General features: G+C 39.6%; 1 protein-coding gene across 10 annotated transcripts in view; it reads right to left on the minus strand.

Moving 5' to 3' along the window:
- The window catches only part of HECTD4 (HECT domain E3 ubiquitin protein ligase 4), a 164,631-nt gene that overhangs the window by 102,186 nt on the left and 43,809 nt on the right, over positions 1 to 18,636 (minus strand). For all 10 annotated transcript variants that reach the window (XM_074355855.1, XM_074355854.1, XM_074355850.1 and 7 more), the window contains exons 3-7: positions 18,022 to 18,111; positions 17,026 to 17,156; positions 14,131 to 14,239; positions 13,327 to 13,465; positions 10,749 to 10,919 (exon numbers count right to left, since the gene is read on the minus strand). In XM_074355855.1, coding sequence (XP_074211956.1) covers positions 10,749 to 10,919; positions 13,327 to 13,465; positions 14,131 to 14,239; positions 17,026 to 17,156; positions 18,022 to 18,111 — 640 coding nt within the window. The remainder of the gene's footprint in view (positions 1 to 10,748; positions 10,920 to 13,326; positions 13,466 to 14,130; positions 14,240 to 17,025; positions 17,157 to 18,021; positions 18,112 to 18,636) is intronic.

An 18,636-nucleotide genomic window follows, 5' to 3' on the forward strand; every position in this document is an offset into this window, starting at 1 on the left:
ACCCTGTATTAACAGCAGTTAACATGGGTATTGGCAGAGCAATGCTGGAGAAAGGCCGACTTTGTCTGGTGAAAATACATGCCAGCTTCAGCTGGATCCTTGCTGGTACTTGGCCGTTCTTCCTTCATCACTTGACTATTCCCCAGCAAAATCCCTGGAGTGGTGACTCCAAAATTCTTTCACCAATTTGGAGTCTGACTTTAAGCAGACCACCTGGTTTTCTTTATTGCTAAAAAAGATCCAGACCACTTACTGTAAGCTGCTCCCGCTCATCTTTCTTCCAAGTCAAGAATCTTTGTATCCAACTCGTATGTTCTTCCTTTCCTCTGAATTCAGAGGAAGAAGTACTGCACCTCGTGTTATTTAAGAAAGAAGCACTTCTGCTTCCTCTCTGACTGCTCCCTTAATTATCAGCTGTCTGCCCCTTCATGGTCAAGGTCTCCCTCTCTACTGATTTTCTTCTCCTCGATTTTGAATATTCACAAGTCTCTGAGATCCTAAAGAAAACCTTGGTAGCCCATTGCAGCATCATCCCTCTTCTCCACTTCCATTCATTGTCAAATGTCTCAAATATGTCTCATGCAGCCTCTGTATTCACTGCCCCCTTCAGACCCAATTCCTAGATCTGGCTGGAGTCTCAAAAACAGGTGGGCAGGACTTAAGAGAGAAAAGGAGTACAAAATGGCAAGGCTTCCAGAAGCAAATAAAAAGCAAAGGAGTCCAAAGTGAGAGGACAGTTAACAGAGAAGGGGCAAGAGAAAGAGAACAGATTCAGGAGCACGGCCAGGCAGGATTCCCAGAGAGGGCTGGACCTGCCGGAGGAGCCTTTTACAACACATTCACAAACGATAAGCGAAGGGGTTTCCTAGAGAGTTCGAAAATGCTGTTTCTATTCCCTCGCCCCAGCTTCTTAACCCTTTGCAGTTACTTATCTCAGCCCCTTCTAACAACTGGACATTCTTGATGGTCCACAAATAACCTAAAATCAAAATTATCGAACTTTTCCTTGACTTCCGTTGTAGGTTGTGCCATGGTTGTCAGTCTCAGTGGTAGAATGCAATCCTGGTTTGTTTCTTTTTAACATGAACACTTACCTGTGTGTAAGGTACTCTGCTAATGAGCAAAAACGAAAACAGTCCCTACCCTCCTTGCTATCCTCTTATTTGCTGGTTCCTATCTCCACTTACTTAAATGGGAGTTTGTCTGGATTAGACCTAGCCTCTGGCATCCAAGACCTCTGCCTGGAACACTGCCCCTAGATCCTTCTGTGTGTAGCTGGCTCTTTCTCATTGTTCAGGTTTCAGGTAGAATGTCACCTCCTCAAAGAGACCTTCCATGATTACCAATCTAAAGAAGAATCTCCACCCACCCACCTCCCACAAGCCAGAGCACATCAGCCAGTTTTGTTATCTGCACAGCACCTAACATTCTCTGAAATTATCTTACTCATTAGTTCCTTTATTGTTTGCCCTTCTGCCTCCCCCACCCCAACTGAATGCCGGATCCCCGACAGCAGGGATCCTGCCTGCTTGTTCACCAAATTTCTAGCACTTAGGAGGCATGCAATACATACTTGAAGCCTTGCTGAATAAACAAATCGGTGCCCTCACCCAAATCCAACCCCAACTCTCCGTGGCAACTCCCATGTTTCTATATAGAGACCCATCCTTGCTACAAAGATCTAGTCCTACTTTTCTAACTGCCTCCCACTCCCCAGCATTTTGACTAGAATAGTCTACTGTCACCTAAAATTTAACACATCCACATTTCACCATGTAACTTTACCCCCACCGTCTGGTTAGATTCATCTTAATCTTTGGGATGAAAAAGCTAGTACTGATTTAGAAAGGAGGGGAAGAGCCTGGGAGGAGTAAGGAGCAGCACAGTTAGTGGGGACTAACTTCCCTCCTGGCTGCCTCCCTGGCCCAGTCACCATTATCTTAAGCCCGATGACCAAATCAGCCTTGAATGGTCTCCCCGTTTCCACCTAGACCCCTATATGCCTCACTCTCCACCCACCAGCCAACGATCATTCACAAAGGTAAATAAAACCACGTCCTTCCCTGTTTGAAATCTGCAGAAGCTTCACAACCCACTTATAATAAAATCCAACCTACCAGTAAGGCCCATAGGGTCTGACATGCACTGACCACCCCTCCTCATCTGCCTCTGTTCCCCTTTCCCACCAGGCTTTCCGCCACACTGCCTTCTGTCACTCCTCCAAAATGCCAAGCTGCCTACTAAGGCTAGACCTGTACTTGCTGCTTCCTCTTCCTGCGCTACCTAACCTTTCTGATTTGACTAGGATCATCCCGGTTTTAGCACTGAAAGTCCCATGCCCCGAGGAATCGCTCGGGCCCAGACAAACAGGGACGGCTGGTCACCCTCTCTGTCAGGATGGATGGCACATCTCAGTTCAAATGCCCTTCCTCAGAACGGCCCTGTCTGCCAGGCAAACCAGAGTGGCTCCCCACCTTCACCCCCCTCACTCTCTTTTGCATTATCCTGTTTTATTTTCTCCCCAGCATTTATCACTAGCTGAAATTATTTTGCTCTTGTTGTTTACTTTCTTAATCCCTAACTCCCCACACACTAATGTAAGCACCTTGAAAACAAAGGCTTATTACCCTGTTACCCAGGCAAGGTACTGGATTAATACTGGATGAATGAAGGGCATCTCAGTCACCCAGATCATAATTTAAAGGAAATAATAAACCTGTAGGGTGAAGAGGGGAAGGGACCTAGTATGTCCATTACCATACTGACCATGTATTTAGAAAGAGACAGAATAAAACAGCACTAAAATTGTCACAGAATCTATCTAAAGAACAGCAGTTTATAGAAAGCGCATGGGGGCAGGAAGAACTCTCAGAACAAAACAGAAGTGAGGATGCAAAACATGTGCCCTGGAAAGGTAAAAAAGTCACCGAAGATTCTCAAGCTGGGATGTGCCCAGTATAGAAGTAACCAATCAAGCAGGAAAATTCCATGCCCCAGCCATTCTGTAGTCTTGAAGGCCAGAATTCTAAGTGTCTTAGAGTTTCACAAGGTCTGTGACTCCAAGCAGCAGACTGTCACACTGGTGGCCCTGGTGCCACAGACTCTGGGCGTGGCCAGTAGAAAGCATGATGCAAGTAGAGGCTTGATAAGCACTTGTCCTCCTGAAAAGCTCCCATCTGAAAGCCTGCCTCTGTGTTATCAAGAGGCTCAACCTGGATTACTGACCCCACGTGGAGAGAGACTCTGGAAGGTAAGAGGCCACTTGAAATGTTACAGGCCCATTCAAGCCCCAAGCGGAGGGAAGCTGCGGCTGTGACCTCAGCCTCACCTCGTGGAGAAGAACCACCCAGCTGAGCCCAGTTCACCCAAAACTCGTTGTTGCTCGAAGTCAGTTTTGTAGGCGGTCTGCCGAGCAGCGGCAGATACCCCAAGAGTCACAGAAATTCTAGGATCCAAATGTTAGAGGCTGTTCCACGTTAACAGTGTAACTATTAAATATACTTTAAGACCATCCTCTACCTTATATAACGATTAGTTATCTAATACCATTCTGAGTTAATAAGAAATCATTTTGAGAGATAAGCACAGCTAGTTGGACCCTACTCCAGCTGCCTCTTCAGTTTAGGTAATCCTTCAATCCTTTACCTTCCCTCAATCCTAGGTACCAAGAGGCCTAGTTTGTAGGCCAAGCTTGGCTGATTTTTCATGAAAAATGACACAATGGAAAAACACTGCAGTTTCAAGCTGCCAAAAAGTATGTTTTTAACATTTAACCTTTTACTGATTATAAAATACATGCTCCCTTCTATAGTTGTTTAGTCTCTTTAAGAATCTGGAAATCTTGCTTTAGTCTATTCTTGACCCAAAAGCTATGATGAACTTTTAAAATCAGATCCTGCTCAAAGCTCCCCAAGAGCTTCCCATGTCACTTGAAATAAATTCCAAGTACCTTGCCAGGCCCTACAAGAAGTGGCGCTGGCTACCTCTCCAACTTTCCCTCTTGTCACTCAGCTCTCTCGTCACTCCACTTGAGCAAGGCACGATGTTTAAACCATTTGTGTAACAACAGAAAAACAAAACCAAACACTTACGTATGTATTTGTTCGTATGTGCTCGTAATATCTTTGGAAGGATACAGAAGAAAATGTTAGCATTACTTGCCTCCAGGAGGGAAACTGGGCTTGGGAGGCCGGTAGGCGAGAGACTTCTGTACCATTTTCAGTGTTATTAACTATGTGAATACATTATCTTTTTTAAAAAACAATATTTCTAAAACATTAAAACAATACAACTACCACTAAATTGGGAGAGAAACTTATCAATACTTCCAAGTATCTGGGTGAAATCACAATTCATAGCAAATTCTTTCCAATGATAATCATTAGCCACATTTATGTGGCAAATATTTATACTATTTAGAAACCAAAAGTTTTCATGGATCAGCAAAGTAAAGGACTCAGCCATAAGAAGGAAATCTTGCCATCTGTGAAAACATAGATGAGCCTAAAACTAAGAAACTGAACGATTCTAATAACTGGGTGAAAAATCCTATTGAATGTCAAATGGTTTAAAAATCTTGGCTTTCAATGGAATTAAGAAATAACTGAATTGTCAAATGTTAGTTTATTTTTGATAATATATTGGCATGTGATTTTTTGCATGTTACTTGGAAGTGTTTCAAATAATTGAGTGAAACTGCTTTAACAAAGTTTCCTTCATTCTAATTTATCCATGGAACCAATGTTTTCTCAGGATATATCAACGAAAATGAAGAATATAAATATTTTTTAAGGAAGTTGAAAATACTTCAATGTCCCCAGTCTACTACCTCCTGCAGATGTCTTTTTTTTTTCATGACAAACTTCTGGAGAGAATTATCTATCCTTCTGCATCGTCCTCTCCACCTTACTCCTCAACCAACTCCATCCGTCTTCCAGCCCTTACTCTCACCTACAAGAGCTTTTGCTACGGTGACCACCAACAGCCTCCACATTCTCCATCCAAAAGACCTCTTCTGGTCTCAATCTTAACCTCTGAAGAGAATTCAATGCTTAACCAAGTTTTCCTTCTTATAAAAAATTTATACAATTTTATAAAAATTTAATTTTTATAGCCTGTTTTTAAACTTTTAAAACACATACAAAGATGAATGGTGGAAGGCACTGCTTGCCCCTCCATCCTCCCTCCCCAGAGGCAATCAGTGCTGCCAGTTTCTTGTGATGTTTCCATTCATCCAACAAATATTTAGTGAGCACCTACTGTGTGCCAGGCATTGTTCTAGGTGCTGGGGATCCTGTGGTCAACAAAAGAAAACAAAATCCCTGCCCTCCCGGAGCTGACATTCTAGGCAAGGGAGACAGTCAATAAATAAGCAAATAAATGGGTAGTAATAAGAGCCATGAAGAAAAACATCTGTGAATATGGGGGATAAGTGGGGACAAGATTTTATTTTACATAAAATAATTTATAAAAAATGGTCAGAAAGGTCTTTCTGCTAAGGTGATATTTGAGCAGACACTTAAAAAAATAGAGAGAACAAGCCATGTGGTTATCTGTGGGATGGCATCCCAGCACAAAGGCCTTGAGGTGGGAGCAGAATCCGTGTGTCTGTGTGTCAGCAAGGAGGCCAGCTGTGGCTAGAGCTGGGTGAGAGGCGGCCCAAATCACATGGTACCTTTACAGAGGCTAACGTGATTTGGGAGACACTTTGAAAGTAAAGCAGGTAGCAGGTAGCATGTGCTGACTGGACATGGAAATTAGGAAGGAAAAAAAGAGAATCCAGAGTGACATCAAAGGTCTCCAGCCAGCACTTAAAGGACACAGACGCCATTAAATGAAATGCGAAAGCCTGTGGGAGAAGCAGGTCTGGGGTAAAATCAGGAGTTTGGTTGAGGGTATATTTAGCTTGAGGGGCAAATCAGACTTCCAACTGGAAAAGTCTCATACTCTGTGCATATACAAAAAGACATCCACATCAATACACATCTAGGGTTTCAGGGACAAGTTTTGGCTGAGAAGCAAATTTGAGCATCACCTGTATAGAGGTGTTCAAAATGGTAAGATAGGATGAGATCAACGAGAGAGTAAGAGCAGAAAGAGCAGAAAGCAGGGGTCCTAGAACTAGGTCCTGGCACACATGACTGCTGAGAGGCAGGGAAGACAGGCTGGGCAGGAAAAACAGGAGACGTCTGGGGGTGTCCCAAAGTCCAAGTGAAAACAGCTCCAAGAAGAGGAGGGTGAGAACCACGTTAAATCCTGCTAAAAAGCCAAGTAAAAAGAAGACTGAGTTGATCTTGAATTCAGTAACGAGGAAGTCCCTGGCGAACTTGGGAAGAGCTGTTTTGGTAGCATGGTGAGGATATGAGACTGACTAGAGAGGATTCAAAGAAAATGAAAGGAAAGACCATAAAACAGTAAGAATAAACTCTTTCAAGAGTATTGCTGTAAAGGGGGGCCAAAGACAGGAGAATGGAGGCAAGTATGGATCAAAGGGGTTGTCTTTGGTCTTTCAAGACTGGATATCCTCTCGTGTATTTGTATGTTGTGATGAATGAGCCATGAGAGAGGAAAGCTGTTACTGCAGAAGGACAACTCCAGAAAGAACCCATGTGCCCCACCGCAACTTTTATTACACATCAGGTACTGATTACACATAGTGTTTTAGAACTAGCTTTTTGTACTAAACAATATAACTTGGAAATTAATCGACTTCAGTCCGTGCTTTCTGATGGCTACACAGTGTTCCTTTCCGTGGAAGTACCATAGGCAGTAAGCCAGATAGATACTCTATGTTTAGCTTCCCAAGTCAGCATTTTAGAAGCTGCTAAACTAGTGATGCTTAAAAATGTCTTGTTTTATGATGAAAAATTTCAAACATATGCAAAAAACAGTGAAGAGTATAGTGACCCTCCCTATATCCATCATCCAGACACAACTATTATCCAGATGTGGCCACTCATCTCTTTTTAACCCACTCATCTCTTTTTGCTCCAGCATCTTAAAACACATCCCAGACATCATGTAATCGCACTTCTGAATGCTTCACTACACATCTCTAAAAATATAGACATTCTTATACAACCACAAGGCCATTATCATACTTGAAAAATACAAGAAGAAAACCATTGGTTTCATCAAAGACTCATTTTATAATCAGATTTCAAACTGTCTCCAAAAAGTTTTTTGTTTTAAACGATTGGTTTGTTTGATTCAGACTCCAAAAGTGATTCAAAGGTTGTCCTTTCACCTAGAGCAGCCTCCTGCCTCCCCAACTTTTTATTTCATGCCACTGGCAGAGGCTTTTGGTTGTTCTATTTTCCTCCAGGGCAGGGATGGGCTTTTGACTGTATAATTATATGGCTAAAAATATCTTTGTTGTCTTTATAATTGATTGATACTTTGGTTAGCTACTGACTTCTGGGTTAGAAATTGATTTCCCTCCGAATTTTGAAAGAACGGCCCCACTGTCACATCAGTAATGCTATCGAGCAGCCTGATGCTTTTCCTATTCCTCATCATTTGTGCATGATTTTATTCTAGAAGCTTTAGAATCCTCTTTATTCCTGAGAATCTGAAATTAAGATGATGTGCTACAGTGTGTACATTTTTCATTCGCTGTGTCAAATACCTTTCAATCTGGGCATCAGTGTCCTTTAGTCTGACATTTTTCCTTTTTTTTGATCTTATCTTGCTCTTTATTTTCTCTGTTCTCTTTCTGGAATTCCTCTTTGTAAGACTTTAGATGGATTACTCCTCTATGTCTTATTATCTCTCTCACGTTTACTGTTCTTTATCTCTCTGTCCTACTTTCTGGGAGATTTCCTCTTATCTTTAATCCCTTTATCAATTTTTAAATTTTGACAATCATAGTTTTAATTCCCAGAAGCTCTTTCTCATTCTGATAGTTCTTTTCTCATAACAATCTGTTCTATTTTATGAATGCACATCTTCACATCTCACAGAGTAGTTATTTAGGAAGTTTTATTTTACTCTTTCTACTAGCTGTTCTGATATTTTTTCTTATTTTTAAATTTCCAAACTGGAGATGTGCCTCATTTGTCTAAAGATCCCCAATGGTCTGCTTTAAAAATTTAAGACTTTTTATTAGGGTAATTTTTAAATGTACACAAAAGAAGAAAGAATAGTATAATGAGCTCCCCATGTACCCATCACATGGCTTTAATCATTATCACTATTTTGCCAACCTTTTTAAAATCTATTCCTTTCCCCTCCATACACAGCCTCTCCAAAGCTTTGGGTTTTGTTTGTTTGGGATTTTTTTTTTTTTTTTCATGTCTGCTCTTACTGTTACTATTTTTAAAACAGTTCAGCACTAGTCAGGATGCTATGCACATGGCTGAGGCTTGCTTACTAGAAGAAGACATCACCTGTGGGTGATTCACTGGGGCAGCAAGTGTCTTCCTTGGATGAACCACAAAGTCAGCATATTGGGGTCTTTTTCCAGGGTAATTCAGTTTCTTAATACAAGAAATGTCTAGACTTTTGCCTGGGCAGCCAGCATCTGAGCACAAATGCTGTGTGCACCAGGAAGGAGGATGATAGTTCACTTTATAAACTTTCAGTCTACATCCTGGTCTCACAAGGGCTCTGCACCATATCTGATGCCTTGAATCCTTGAGACTCTTTAAGGCTTGGTAGGGGTGAAATCACCTTCCTTCCTCTTGGGATTCCCCTGAATATAGACTTTGAGTTTTGGCTCTTCTCACACTGAAGGACAGGAAGGGGCACTACTGTCTCCATTTTCTAAGGCTGGGGGACAAGAGCTACTATCTAGAGCTGAGGAACAAGCAATAAAGGTTTCAGTTACAAAGATCTCCTCCTCCAAAAGAGGACTTTAAATGAATGAAATAAATACATTAGGAGGAAGGAAGAGAAAAATAAGAGGATGAATTGAGCCAAATTATCTATCACAGCAAAAAACAAAACAACAACAATGAAACAAACACACACACACAATACATGGAGTTAGCAGATCAAGAAACAGTAATGTAAGCCTTTTACTTAGTGATATGAAGGTAACCACCAGTGGAAGGAAAAGCTGGCACGATTAAACAACTGTCTGTGAGGAGAGTGCCAGGGATGGCACGTGTCACTGTGAGAATGGATGTGCTACCCGAAGGTTTAATCCATGTGCATGTTTTTCTTTGATACAATTTTTTTTTTTAATTTAACAAAAGCATATCAGGGAAAGGGGGAACTCAATGTTTTCCCATTATTCTTAGGACAAAGACCTAAATCCTTTAATCAGTTGGTAAGTCTGTTTAAAAACAAATAAACAAAAGAAAGGCCTTTCTTTTTTCTTTTTTTTAAGTTGGTCAAAATTTATTAATTAATTTTTTATTTTTTTAATTGAGTTAAGAAAGGCTTTTCTGACCACTTAATTATGAACACATGTTTAAGCAGTATAATCTCCAGCAGATCAATTCGAAGATAGACTTTGGCTAAGACATTTTATAAGAAAAGATAATGATTCAAGAATATTGAGAAATTAGATAGAAAAAGAAAAGAATGTACAGTTAAAGTTTACCAGACTGACAGTTAGCCGGCGGGATGGGTGACTGCTTTCCCAAAACAAGTTTTAACCCCATTCAAGTTTATTAGAAAATGCTTCTGCGTTTTTTTTCTCCCCTTCAGGAATGCTAATTTCTTCCCAGAAGGAAGCCATAAGTTACACCATGAAAAAAAGGTTTTGTCACAGATATGCCTTGGGGCAATTTTTTCATTTACAAGTCTCTACAAATACTATCTAGACTACTGTCCAACAGAACTTTCTTCAATGATGTAAATGTTTTCTATCGTTGATGTTCAATATGGTAGCCACTAGCCAGCCACATGTGGCTCCTGAGCACTTGAAATGTGGCTGATGCAGCTGAGCAACTAAAGCTTTGTTTGTATTCCATTCTGATTAATTTAACTTTAAATAGCCACATGTGGCTACTGGCTACTGCACTGGACAGTGCAGATCAGACTACGGTGGTTCCCAGTCTCTCCTCTGCATTCCAGCTCTTCTAGCCCACGGTCATTTCCTAAAACACACATGCTCGCTCCTGTCCCAGAGCTTTGGCACTTGTGGTCTCTTCTCCTAGAATGTTCCTCCCTCCCCTGTTCCCCAATTTCTTCATCTGGTCAGCTGTTACTCTTCCCTCACTTCCTAAAATCATGTTGTCCATTTATATGCTCACTTGCTTATGGTTCACATTTTGTCTCTCAGCCACCACCACCCACCAGCCAGGATACAAGCTCCACCTGGGCACAGATCCCGTCCCCCTTGCCCGTCACTGTATTCCCACCACCTTGAAACCACACTGCCTGGCTTTCAGCAGGCTTTCAAATAATACCTAATGAATGAATGCTTTCCCTCAATTTTAACTGTCATCTCTCCCAGAGATTCCCAATATCCATCTACAGACCCAATCTTGCCACTGAAATTTTGTTTCAAATTTCCAAGCCTATGAGCACTTCTACTTAAAAACCCACTGTCTTCACGTTAACGACGGTTATCTCCACTCTGCTGCTGGATTAACCTTCAAAAAGCTTGGCTTTATTTGTGTCATACAACTCCAAACAAAGAAACCTTCAAAGGCATCCAAGTGAAAAATCATTTTTGAGGCAAGAGTGAATAACTGTTTAAGTACTCCAAGTTTCTTTAGGTCCTTTGTAAGCCAATATAAAAAGAAAGCAAGTAAAGCCATCTCTGCAAAGACACCAGATGAGAAAGTGAAACTCACCACAAGTTCAAAGATGTCCATGAAGACAGAATGTCCCTTAGGTGTTTTCTCATTCAGACTGGCAGGAGACCAGATCCAGTAGAAGTAAGTACCATCTGAAGAAAGGTGCACAGTACTCATAGTGCTGCCAACAGGGAGGTGATTGGCTGGCATTGGCACCATCTGGCACACCTGCACACGAAGGGGAGGGAAACTTCATTAGTGTGGCATGTAAATTCTGATTAATTCCATCAGTTTATCATTAATGCTGTTAAGTCCAAGAAGAGAACTCAGTAAGTTTCCTAGTCAAAATAAAACTGACATTTATCTCTAAGAATAATATATGAAAATTACCTGACAAAAAATATAAAAGCTCATACAATGGGCCAAGCAACAGATAAAAAGATTCTTGAGATTAATTCAAATTACATTTTAATAGGAAAAAAGTATTAATTCTAAATTTGCTATACATATATGTTTTATCAAACATTTATTCAAAACAAGGTTTCAGAGAATCAGTACTTTCTGAAATTCCCTTAGTAAATTAAAGAATTATATCTAAAAAACAAAAACTATATCTTATTTTTCTTTATATCCCCAGCACCTAATTCAGAGTCTAACTCAAAAATTAATAAATATGGAAGGAAGGCAAAAAAGAGAAAGCAAAAGGAAAACAAAAAGGCCAGAGAAGAGGGAGAAGGAGGAAGGAGGAAAATGACAAAGGCACACACACATCCTAACTTAGCACACTAGGGCCTGTTCAAACTCACCAAGTCCATCAGGAGGAAAAAGACAAACACCAGCTCTCTACATTAGACACAAGAGCATGTGTTTCTAATACTAAACATTCTTCAGTGTCAGTATAACGAGTAAGTCCTGCATCACTTTACATTAAATGTGCAGTTATGTACTAATTTTTACTGCCAGAGAAAAGCACTTCAAATGAGAGAAAATGAGAATCAAGAAAACTGCTGGCTAGGTTTTTTGGTTTTCTTTTTTTTTTTTTTAAATCCAAGAATAGGAGCAGAACTGAAAATCCCCCAATAAAAACAATTAGAGAAAGTCAGATGCCTTCAGGGAACAGTAAGAATGACCTTCAGTTACTCCATCTCTTTGGGTGAGTCACTAGTTTTCCTAAGGTTTCTTCTGACCCCTGAACTCATTCCATTTTAACTTTTTTTCCAGACTTGTTTTGTCTATCTCAAAAGTTTTTTAAAAAATCATTTAGTTGCTATAACCACACTTTGAAACTTACGAAACTTACACTGCCGAGAAATCTAGAAAGTTGACAGCTCCTGATTGGCTTAAGCTACCCCCAAATTGTTCCAATGTATCTACCTAGCTAGTGACAACACTACTTTCTTAGACAACATCAAAGTTTTAGCAACAACACAGAGGATACTGACGTTACTTCAAATGCCAACCATGTTCCAAGATTTAACATCGGTTTAACTCTCAGGCTTATAACTCTATTTTAAATAAATATAGACAATAGTCTCAACTGTCTGCATTAGTGATAAGAAATGAAGTCAGTTTGGCATCTATCTGCTCATTTTACTCATTGAACAATTACTGAGCACCTCCTATTTGCTCCGGAGATGCAAGGTGAATAAGACTTAGTCCCTGTTCTCCAGGAAAGGCACAGTTGACTGAGAGAACAGATGCAACAGCCTACTTAAGTCCTGGATGTGATCACTCCCAGGGCACTCATTCCACAGACGGTAACTCTAACCATTCAGTTCAACTTTGGTTGAAAGGCAGAAAGTTGTAGCACAAAGAGCCCAAACTCTACAGCAGATGAGTTCAACTTCTCATATTGCCTTTCTTGTGGGGCAAGTTACTTAACCTCTCTGAGCTACATTCCTTCCCTGAACAATGAACACTTACTGAGTGCTCACAATGTGCCTAGCCACAGCCGCCTCAACTGTAAGATGAAACTGCCAGAGTCACACCTCACAGGTAGGGGAGGAAGTAAATGCCAAGGCCAGGACCCAGCACAGAGAGAGACATGGTCATTATCATTATCAATTGTTATTATTGTCAATTAAATGTTAGGCACTGTGCTACATTCTAGGGACACAAAGTAAGACAGGGTCCAGACCCAAAGGTGTGAGTGGTCTTGGGGAGGAGTTAGACACAAGAGCAGGTGATTTCAGTGCAATGCAGCAAGTGCCACAAGAGAGTGCTGTGAGAGCTCTTAATCCCTGACACAATGAATCTACCTAAACTCATTTCAAAGATCCCATTCCCACAGAAAGGCTGTTTAGAACAAACTGAATAGGAAAATAATGTCTTCCCAAAATAGATCTGGTTAAAAAAAAAAAAACCTAGTATTTATACCATCTTTGTCTAGAAAATTTTTTTAACCACCAAAAAAAAAAAGGTCTGTTGGCCTTAGAAACTCAGAGAGCAGATTCACTCAGATCATGTGGGAAAACTTAAGACAGAGAAAAACCAGAATGCCCAAATGATGACAGTTAAAAGGATGCCACTCTGGCAGGAAACTGTACCACCTGTATTGTTACTCTTACTGATGATGTCATGAAATTCCCCTACTGTCTCTAAAATACAGAAGACAAAGCCTTGGTGTTCTGTTTACCTGAAGGGTATTCTGGTCAATGACCTGGAAAAGGGAGTGAGGTTTATTGTCGAAAGACACAGGCCGATGGAGAAGACTGCCACTGCCAAAAGCAACCCATCCAGGTTCCAGCTCCTCGTTCCGGCAGTACACAAAACCTCTGTGGGAAAAGAAGTATACAGGCTGTCACTGGGACACGTCTGAAGCCCCGCAATGAGCTCCAACACACAAAAACAAAACTTTCCCCCTAATTTTTTTTAATGACTAAATGTGCAAGACATCTAAAGGAGAGTGAAGCTATTTTATTAACTCAGAGATTGACAAACTATGGCAAAATATTAATTTCCCACAAACAAACTGGAGAGGAGAAAAAGTTGGGGAAACGGTCTAATTAAATATGCATAAGGATCTCAAACTGTGGTTTCTTTTGGCAGCAATTCATAGATCTTATATCTCAACTGAGAAATTACTGCTAATCCAATGTCAAATCCAAGGACAAACAGGCTTAACTAGAAAAATATCCATTTATCAAAATGGAAAAGTCACTAATATAGAAACTCTGATCTTAGAGAAATTTCTGGATAGAAGCTAGAAACAATGATCTTAGGGCTACCAAAGTATAGAGTCAAAACAAAGCAAAATGCATTAAAAGAGGCAGAAAGTAACAGTAACAGAAAACCAAAATCATCTGAAGTCATTCAGACTTGTGTAGTTACTAGTCAGTCTACAGGGAGACAGCCCGCATCCCCCGGTGGCTTCATCACAGATCTACCTAATGAGGAAAACATTCCAGCCAAATCATTCAGCAAGTTCCATGCAACTGACCTGAGCGTGCCATGTAATCCAGACCCCAGTTTGCTTACTCCTCTTCCAACTGAGTTAGTAGTATACAGGTAAAGACCATCTGCCGTGAGACAGCGTCCCAAGTCAGCATCTGAAATTGTGTTTTCACAGGTAAATTATATACGTGCTTTTACTAATGAGATTATAAACCTGCTTTTTCTAATGAAAAAGCCATTAGGAGGCTGAGTGAAAGATAACCTCTCACTTCTAAAATAAGTCTTTCAATGTGACTTCCCGGGAAAATGGTTTGAACCCCCAAATCAAACTCCAAAATGTATGTACGATCACTGACCAAGATTAGGGGAAGAGGTCAGATCCTTATTAGCAGGAAAACCTGGTTCGGTCTGCCAAAGATCTTTTGTTTCTTCTTTTTTCTTTCTTTCTTTCTTTTTTTTTTTTTTTTTGAATAGCAAAAATACTGAGTTAACTTCATGCATTCCTAATACTAATCTGAAATGACTAAGAATACAATATTTTCCCTAATGATTTTCTAAGAAAAAAGGTGTGAGAGTTGAGTTTGGGGCACTTATTAGTTGACAATGGGCCTCTATGAACTTCAGTTTCTTCATCTGTAAGATGAGGGTAGTATGTACCTCAAGAGTTACCATATGCTGTACACAACATTGTAAACTTTTACTGATTATACGTCAATAAAAATATATATGCACAAAAAAAGTAACCATATGAAGCAAAAAAAAAAAAAAAAAAAAAAGAGTTACCATGTCAGTTAAATGAGACAACATAGGTAAACACACACATTACTCTCTGGTACAAAGTCAGTGCTCCAGAAACAGCAAATGATATTATGTTGATATACCAATGATACACATTGAACTAAAATATGCTCCTGTGGATTCTCCATCTAGAGATCCTAATTTTAAATTTCTAGAGTGACACAGCCCAATGTTATATCTCTTCCATTTAAAAACAGCAATTTTGTTTCCCCTTAGCTGTATATTCCCCAAGCTAAAACAGTGTCTCTCTGGTAGTAAATGGTTTATTAATGTATTCTAGAAAACTTACCTTAAAAAGAGAGCTTATAAATAAAATTCTCAGTGCTTGTTTTCAAACATCAAGCTATTTACTATGTTTAAGCGGAGTTTCTCTACAACTTGTCATATTAGAGGAAATCCAAGGTCACAGTACTCAAATTAGTACTGAATATGCTGTTATCTTAAAAATTCAGTCTACTAATTCAAGACGATTAGATTTGTTCCTATTGGTTCTTAAAAAAAACAATTAAAATGGGTAACCATTTTTAAAATATTAATTTCACTCCTTAAACATTTTAACTTAAAACTTACAAAAATACATTTATTCATCATTCTTTAGATTAAGGCCAAAGGCTTTTGAGTATGGGTTTAACATGGAGTGGGAGAGAAGGAGACAGAACGAACAAGACTGGCCGGAGTTGATACTTGCTGAAGTTGAGGGGTGAGAACACAGGGTTTACTACAGTAGTCTCTCAACTTCTGTATACGTTAAATGTTTCCATGTTAGAAGTTAAGCGAGATTACTTTTTAAGTTAATATAAGGAAAACATCCTCTAGCCAGAAGCAAAACCAAAGCAAAACACAGATCAGCTTAATATCATCATCCTCAGTGAGAAACTACTCCAAAGGAGAGACAAAAAGGAGAGTGTAAAGAAGGGGGCTTGGTTTTGTGTGAGTTCATAAATTTCAGCCTGTAATGGCTAGGAACTTCTTAGGCATCGCAGGCTTTTCGCTTCTCCTGTTGACTCTAGTTGAGTCAGTGAAAGTAATAACTCACATCCCGAAGTCTTGTCTGCTCCTCTCACCACTTGCACATGACTGCCTGGAAGAAACAGCGGACTGCGAAAAGGCACAGGCCCTGGTGAGAGGTGCAGGGGTGGCTCATGCTTAGACTGCACCCGGTACCCTTACCGTTACCTGGGAAAGTTGCCCCCATCAAGGGTGTGAAGTGAAGGGGTGGGCAGAATAGACCCTGAATCCCACTCTAATTTCTTAGAGAGCACCCATTTCTTAGAGATTCGCTTTGTTGAGTCTTTCTAAAACATTCCATTTTTTTAATGGAAACAATTCCCTAGGGTTTTAAAAAAAATTCCTCTTTCATCAATTACGTAATATTTAACGATATAATCACAAGTACAAGTTACAACAACAAACAGGTTTGGAAGCAAAGCAGACTCTTGGCAAGCCTGCAACCCCACAGGTGGGAGCAGCAATGCACAGACGGTCAAGAAGAGCCCCCTGGCCTCACCGGTTTGGTGTGTCACAGCACAGGTCAGTACATCTACTAAGCGAATTAAGAGGCCTAATTCATCCAGCAAGTTAAGTGCAGGTCATTTAATAGACCTTCTGCCATTTTCGCTGAGATCACAGAATAAACTGATATATAATACTTGCGAAACTGTGTAAAAACATTTTAACCTGTCCACTCTATTTAAAGGAGATAATTCATGCTCCTTTGAACAATCTCATGGTTTTTTGCTTTTAGGACGGGAGGGCTCATCAACACACACAATAAATTACTAAAAGAAACAGTATCAGGCAGCAACCTCAATACTCTGTTCGTGGACAGAAAAACTCAACTTAAGGCTCCCCAAGCCCAAATTCAAATACCCAGGAACCAATTTAAGTAATTCATGCCTCCTTGGCAGGAGTGTATAGACGATCCTTTTCCCTTGCGATAATAAAACCTATCCATTTTCTTACCTCACTGAGTATCAGCTTTTATAGTTTTACTGATAAAGCAGACAATGAACACACTGTATAGGAACCTTGAGCTCTTAATTAAAAGGAACACAGAGTTATATTTAAATTGTTTGCCACAGTGATCTAAAACCAGTCTTTTCACATCTTAATTTCAATTACAGGACCAAAACCCCTCCATTACCTTTATTCTCAGAACTGGAGCCAGTGTTGCTATCTGGTGCAGGCAACATGTCTTCATATCCCCATGATACTATGTGTTTGCCACCGAGCAAACAGGAGGGGGATCCCGGCCCGCCTTCCAAAAGTAACAGCCTAAAAAGGAGAGAGAGAGAATCATAAAGACACTGAGATCATTCATTTCAGCAAGGAGGTGAAAGTCTACTTACCATCTCAAAGAACAAGGACTTTTACATAAATGTTATACATCTGAAAAGATATTCATGATACATATTTTTTAATTAAAAAATTATGAAGTTATGCTTATAGAAATATTATAAAATTGTAGCTGTGTATAAAATGTATATATTTTACATGCATACTTGTGTATGTGAGAGACAGAGAAGGAAAGGAAGAAAGGGATGGAAGGAGGGAAGGAGAGAGGTATGCACTATGAAACACACAGAACACACATAACACTAGGAGTGGTTATCTTTGAGTAATGAGATCATGAATGATTTTCACTTTCTTCTTTACCTTAACATATTGTCATCTCGAAATCTACAATGAGAATTCATGACAAACTACTGCACTTTTAAAAAAATCCACAAAAATTAAAAAATGAAAAACAACATTCTCTGGGAACACCTTCAAAGAAGGAAAGAAACAAAATTCTCACTTAAGATGAATAGAATAACATGCTTATTTAAAAATATGGATCATTAAGCAGGGAGGGTATAGCTTAGTGGTAGACTGCATGCCTAGCATGCACAAAGTCCCAGGTTCAATCCCCAGTACCCCCCAAAAAAGTAATAAATAAGTAGATAAACTTAATTACCTTCCCCAAAAAAAAGTTGTAAAAATTCTTCACATAGAAAAAAATTTTTAATAAAATAAAATAAAAAATAAAAATATGAATCATTAATTGATAAGAGACTTTAGCAATTTACTTATTAAAAGAGCTTTTACGTACAAACCTCCCTTGTGTAGAGAAGGGTGGCGACTGAAAGTGACATCTTACCTATAGAGCACATCGGCGACGGGCAGGGACCCTAGATCAGTCTGTTTCTGTAATAGATGAACTGTATGAACAAAAGTTTTCAACGATCCCCTAAAAACAGAACGGAACAAAAAACCGTCAAAACTGAAACGTCAAATAATAAGATTGTTAAAGTTAATTTTATTAACCACATGGGAAAGTTCCAAAATGTGCCTGGTTCCAAAGTGTGTCTGCTTCTGCCAATCAGCAGAAGTGCTGTACAAAGAAAACTTGATGTTTGTACACCAGTTATGATATTCTTCTTGCATTTGCAAAGGTAAATAACTCTCCCCTAACATAAAAGTTCAAAACATAAGGCTCAAGCACAAAGAACATGTGGCTATTAGGCCTGGATATGTGTCATCAAGTCAGTCTCTAGTCTAGAGGAGAGATTTCATAGGAAGAGGTAATATTTAAAATCTAACAGCATTTCCAGGCTTAATTTTTTTTAATATATTTGTTAAGTTCATCCATTTTACTTAACATCTCACCGAACCCTATCACATTAAATATGACCTAAAAGGAAAACATTCAAATAATTAATACATTGGGCTGAGAAGTGTTTCTTCTGCCTCCCACTGCTGTGAACTATGTGAA

Source organism: Camelus bactrianus, chromosome 32 (genome assembly GCF_048773025.1).
Source record: "Camelus bactrianus isolate YW-2024 breed Bactrian camel chromosome 32, ASM4877302v1, whole genome shotgun sequence".
Lineage (NCBI taxonomy): Eukaryota > Metazoa > Chordata > Mammalia > Artiodactyla > Camelidae > Camelus > Camelus bactrianus.